Here is a 5,859-nt window from a genome sequence, read left to right on the forward strand (position 1 = left end):
TATGTACATTTTCTTAATCATATACAATATACTTCGTATAAATTACATAAGTCTGTAAGTGTCAACGTTTAATGTATCCTAACATTAAATGAGAACCTAGTTAAAGAGCGGTGCATGAGCGTACATTGTACTAGGAGAACATTAGAACAATATCAAATGAAATACACTCCAATATATTGTTATACAAATTATTTTATATTGTATAACATATCAATCCAACATGTAATATTACATATAATTAGACATATATGAAAATAAAGCGTGTCGAATAAAATTTCTACAAAGTCAAGTGTACCAATTATTTTTAAACTAGGGGATCATAAAATTCCATTTAATGTCATGTGTACATCAACGTGGAACCTACGTGTCATAGAATCATTGAAGATACACGTGGCAGTTACATCTTCGATTCTCCATCTATATAAACCCTTCCCAATTTCCACAAATGACACAACCAAAACTCTAAAAATAAATAAAAAACTTGCTGATATTATCATTCCCCTGTTTTTTCATCATTCCTCTGTTTTTCTTAATAATTTTCATTAAATTATCAAATCAATTCCCTATTTCAAGGTTATTTGTGATCAAATTAATCAGTTAATTTTTAAAAAGTGCCGATTTTTTTGGATTTTCATTAAAAATAAAGGGGCAAAAATCAAGGAAAAAAATGAAGGATGTTCAAGGAAACCCGCTTCACCTAAAATCTATAAATCATATTTCTCTTCTTTGTCGTTCAATTGAAGAATCCATTAGCTTTTATCAAGATGTTCTTGGGTTTTTTCCAATTAGACGACCCGGTTCATTTGATTTTGATGGAGCTTGGTAATTTTCCTATATTTTCAATTCATTTTAATTTAAAGGGTTCGCTTTCTTTTCGATATAAAATCTCCAGTTCTTAATCCATGCATCGGATTAAAAACGGGCAATGTATTGAGAAACGGAGGGAGTATGTCGTAATGATTTTGGTTTCTGGGGTTGATTTTGATTATATATTTTTTTTATTAATTTTGTTTTTTTTTTTTGGAAAATTTAGGCTGTTTGGGTACGGAATTGGAATACACTTGTTACAGGCGCCTGAACCAGAGAAATTGCCCAAAAAAACAGAAATTAATCCAAAGGATAACCACATTTCTTTTCAGGTAATTGTTACTTCTATTAATAGTGCACTTAAATTAGGATTTTTTTTTTTTTTTTTAAAGAAGGAATTAATGTTAATTTAAGTATATAGAGTGATTTTATTTTAAGGGTATGATTGTTGCATTTTAGTTTAATTTGCTTCTGAAAAATAATTTTAGAAGAAAAAAAAGTTTAAAGTATTACTTTAAAATAAAATAAGCTTATATTAAAAAAAAATTGGATATAATAATTTTAGACAAAAATATTTGTCAATAAAAAAAATTCAAACAAAATCAGATAAATCAAGCATGTCTTTAGTTGATTAAAGACTTGAATTTATATAGTCGTACACTCGTACGTAATTATGTGATCAAGTTTTGTTTAAGATGTGATCAAGTTTTGTTTAAGATGATTTTATGCCATGAGAATTTTGTTTTTGAGTGGTATACAAACAAATGAACTAGTTGGACGTATACTCTTACATGAACAAATTATTTTTACGTGTCAATTGTCAACCTTAACATTTACACATAAAAAGTGACATGTTTAAGACCTGAGGCCATGATCCATGATTCATGAACCACTTTTATTTGTTACTTTGGGCAACATTATCAATTTGTCATCAATTGAAAATTCCAAAATAAAAAGAGAAACGTGTTTTAGTTTCAAAATGGTGATTTCACAATGCATGTACATTCAGCTACCTACAACTGACAAGTGTTTAGTCCTTATCGGGTTTGAAGCATACTATTTATACGTTCTAATGCACATGATTAGTGTACACAGAATATTCTCGTTTGTCCATTACTTCAATTACAAATGAATTATGAAAAAGAGAATTATATTATTCATTTATTATTGTTCACTATTAAGTAACAATGGTGAATTTGGAGGTTTCAAGTTCGAGTCTACATGACGATACATGAGAGAACCCAGGGTGATCTAAATGTACAATCTGTGGGATGTTGATTATTGAAGATATCATTGTCGTCTTGCTATAATTACGAATGGATGGCTAATCACCTTTAAGATATCTTCATCATTTATAAAAAAATTATATATAATTGTCATTTTATACGACACAGGTTGTTTCAATGCACAAGAAAGTCACTATGATTACGTAATTGAAGTTGATATAAAGAAATTGAAATAGAACTATGCATATAGGATTCGAAATTTCTAGACTATCATGTACTACGTTACGTAATACGCAATAGTGTTATCCATTAGAAGAGTCAGCAACAACTCATGCCGTGATTGAGATGTGTTTATGATGGTCCTAGTCACAGGGTACGCTACAATAGATATTTTTTTTTATCCATGTCTATAAATTGTTGGATCAAAGTATTTTCAAAATATTAGTATATGTAACTAACGCGACTTTAACAAGTTGTTACTCTTATAGTTCAAAGGTGATTGAGTAGTCCTACGTACTAAGTTTTGTATGTAATAGCTATAGTAATTGGCAAGTATGGTAAATGAACTGTAGGGATTCAATTTTTGTTTTGGAGCAATTTAGGTGACTTATAACTAACTCTTCCTAAAGAGATGTGATCTTTGTTTTTTTGAAGGGTTCGGATGAGATCCTCCTTGGCTTTGATATCATTTCAAAAATTTGAATGGTAATTCAAGGTCCGCATTGAAGAAGAGGATGATCATATATAAGGCTGGTTGGGGATCCATCCATCCGAAATCAATCGACAATAGGTGGAATACCCACTAGACTTATATGTTTCTCATCTTTAATCTTCTTCTATAAATTAAAAAAGAATGTTAGTCATATGATTGAGCTAGTGTATTTAACTTTCTTTTTCAGGAATTTAACTCAAATGATCATATAAACATTGTAGGTATACATTTGAAATATCTACATAGCTTAAGTAGTTATCTCATGTTTATACTTTATACTATTTTATACATGTAGTGTGAAAGCATGGGAGCAGTAGAGAAGAAGCTGAAAGAAATGGGGATCAAGCATATAAGAGCACGAGTCGAAGAAGGTGGAATATTCGTGGATCAGCTCTTCTTCCATGATCCAGACGGTTTCATGATCGAAATATGCAACTGCGACAACCTCCCAGTGATTCCTCTCTCGGGAGACATGGTAAGATCGTGCTCGCTCGTGAAATTCGACCTCTTACAGCAACAACAGAAAACTAGCCCTGTGGTCCAGCAGTAGAGATGAACACAAATATTGGGACCAAAGCAGGGGAAAATGAAAATGTGGCGCATATCAATCTTGTAGGTTGAGAACTTGAAAAATTATGGACTATTTTAGTTAAGATTATAGGGAGATGTTGGTAATGTAAGAAGTACTATGTATCAAAGTAAGGAGGACTTCACAGTGTTCTGTTTTTGTTTGGTTTATGGGTTTGTGGTGTTATATTCTTGGGACGAAAGGCGAAATGTCACTGTTTTTTTGCAAGATCTAAAATAAAATTATGGTGTTGTAGTGATTGGAAAATGAAAAACAAGATTGTTGTTTTCTCATTATTTCAAATGAAATGTTAAATACTTGTCAATTCAATCATTCATTATTTTTCTGTTAAACTTTGTATGCAAGTTATAAATTTTTACATGACACTATTAAGGATATTCTAATTTATACTTGAAAGGTGGTATCTTCTTGCAATCTTATGAAGAAGTATTTCTAGTTTCTACAATGAAGGTTCAATGGGCACTCAAGAGGGGGGGTGAATTGAGTGTTAAGTAATCGTTGGCTAATTTTGCTTCTTTTCGGATTATGTGTGAGGAACCAGTTGTGCTGGTTCCCGTACGCAGCGGAATATAAATAAGCAATAAAGAAGACAACAAATTTAACGAAACAAAGCAATAAAGAACACAACAAATTTAACGAGGTTCAGCCAACTCAGGCCTACGTCCTCCTATCCTAAGTTCTTTATTAATCTACTCCGAAAAACAAAGACAAAGAACACTCTGCTGTTCCCTACTCCGGGAACCAGCAAACCCCACACTCTACTCCGAGTGTGCTCTCGACTTACACTCGTAAGCCCAATGTGTTTGAACTCACAAACACTCACCCAGCCTTTAACCACTTTGTTAAAGACTCAATACAAGAATCAAGAACTCCCCTTTGATCTCACTTCTACGAAGCTAATTAAGAGAAAATATTTAAGTACTAGAATGCTCTTGTATATGACTTGATGAATGGGATTAGTGCTTAAGTATATGCTCTCAAATAATTGCTCTTTTAATTTCTGGAGAGGCACACGAAATATGTGAAATAAGATGAGTTTATATAAGCTTAGATTCCTAAAACCTAGTTTCCTTAAATCACACAATCTTAGAGAATAAGATATAATGTAATTTTAGGAAAGTTTTTATCTTATTTGATTTAATCACAAAGATAGAATCAATTAAGATAAATACTCCTAGTTTTTAGGTAACCAAGAATATTTCATCTTATTTCCAGCTGCACAAAATATTTTCAAAATAATCTTTTCGAAAAAATCTTTTTGTAAAATCTTTTTCCAAAACGGCAGCTCGAATACAGTGAACCTGGTTCCCCGACCTGGTTCCCTGAATTGAAACATGTTATGAAACCTGTTCCAACTTTGTACCAGATTTCATATCATACTTCAATATACTTTTAAGCACTTATATAACCCAAACATGCAAGCATACTACGGAGCATATTACATGAAAACCTAGATAACATATTAAAGCATAAATCGTCTTTTCTTCATGTAATCTTCAAGACTTGAATCTTCCTTGAATACTTCTATTATGAGCAAACAATCTTTCTTCGAAATATCTTCGAAAGGCTTCTATGCTCCAAGTCTTGGAATCAACTCAACTACTGCACATGTAACATGGTTAATGCACAACATAAAGTAAGTGACTGCTGTACCACGTAGCAACCATGGAAACAGTACATACTGGTTCCCTACCAGTACATAACACTTTTATCATATAACTGTTCCCTGTATAAAGACAAGTTAGTTCAATAAGAAAACTCATGTAAGTAATAACTTGTCTGGGGAAACAGTGTTCTATGTTAGCTGGTTCCCCCAACTGTATCGAACACTTTCAAGGACCTGTTTCCCTTAGCTGTTTGTCATCATTCAAAACTATCAATCAAAACCTAAGGGACTCAACATACAAAATGTCGTGTTAGTTGAGAACTCAAAATACAACTACATGATTGAAATGACTATTTTTACTCTCTATTCCTTGATATACAAAGTGAGAATAAACTATTTGATTGAGGCAATGATTTAATAATTGGGTATATGAAGTGTATGGAATATTTATTTTCTCATGTTCAACTTGCAATAAGTGTGTTGGTAAAAGAATTTGAGAGAAAAATCTACTACTCTATCAGTCTATATATCATTGCCTTGATTTTATTTATTATTTTTTTTTTCTTTAATCATGGTGAAAAAAAATGAAAAGAAATTAGGGAAATAGGGATAAAAGGGAATGTTGGTGAAAACAAAATTAACTGTGATGATTTCCCATTAACAATAATTATTCTTGCTACCCATGAAATGAAGTTTCATGAACAAAGGCTTCGCTATGGACAATTGTAAACAACCAAAATTAACAATGGTAATGGCATGTGTAACATCAATATTTCAACCCATGCAAGCATCAACAATGGTAATTCGTGAGTTTAGCTAGGTTTGGTAACCCAATGAAGAATTTCTGACACATTTCATTTTGCAAACCAATTATTATATTGGAACCATCTCCTGTATCTTTTTTATTTTCATTACAATT

At 31.7% G+C, this 5,859-nt stretch overlaps 1 protein-coding gene across 1 annotated transcript; it reads left to right on the forward strand.

Moving 5' to 3' along the window:
* Positions 1-441: 441 nt before the first annotated feature.
* LOC110698670 (metallothiol transferase FosB-like) lies at positions 442-3,650 on the forward strand. Its single transcript, XM_021876167.1, has 3 exons — positions 442-822; positions 1,034-1,139; positions 3,041-3,650. The coding sequence occupies exons 1-3, from the start codon at positions 668-670 to the stop codon at positions 3,293-3,295; spliced, it is 516 nt and encodes a 171-aa protein (XP_021731859.1). The 5' UTR covers positions 442-667; the 3' UTR covers positions 3,296-3,650.
* Positions 3,651-5,859: the final 2,209 nt, after the last annotated feature.

This window comes from Chenopodium quinoa, unplaced genomic scaffold (genome assembly GCF_001683475.1).
Source record: "Chenopodium quinoa cultivar QQ74 unplaced genomic scaffold, ASM168347v1, whole genome shotgun sequence".
NCBI classification, from domain to species: Eukaryota; Viridiplantae; Streptophyta; class Magnoliopsida; order Caryophyllales; family Amaranthaceae; genus Chenopodium; species Chenopodium quinoa.

Bases quoted from the DNA above. Each gene is read 5' to 3' on its own strand.
- LOC110698670 (XM_021876167.1), top strand. From the start codon at position 668: ATGAAGGATGTTCAAGGAAACCCGCTTCACCTAAAATCTATAAATCAT. The intron at 823-1,033 runs GTAATTTTCCTA...TGGAAAATTTAG, and splicing joins TTTGATTTTGATGGAGCTTG to GCTGTTTGGGTACGGAATTG. The intron at 1,140-3,040 runs GTAATTGTTACT...TTATACATGTAG, and splicing joins ATAACCACATTTCTTTTCAG to TGTGAAAGCATGGGAGCAGT.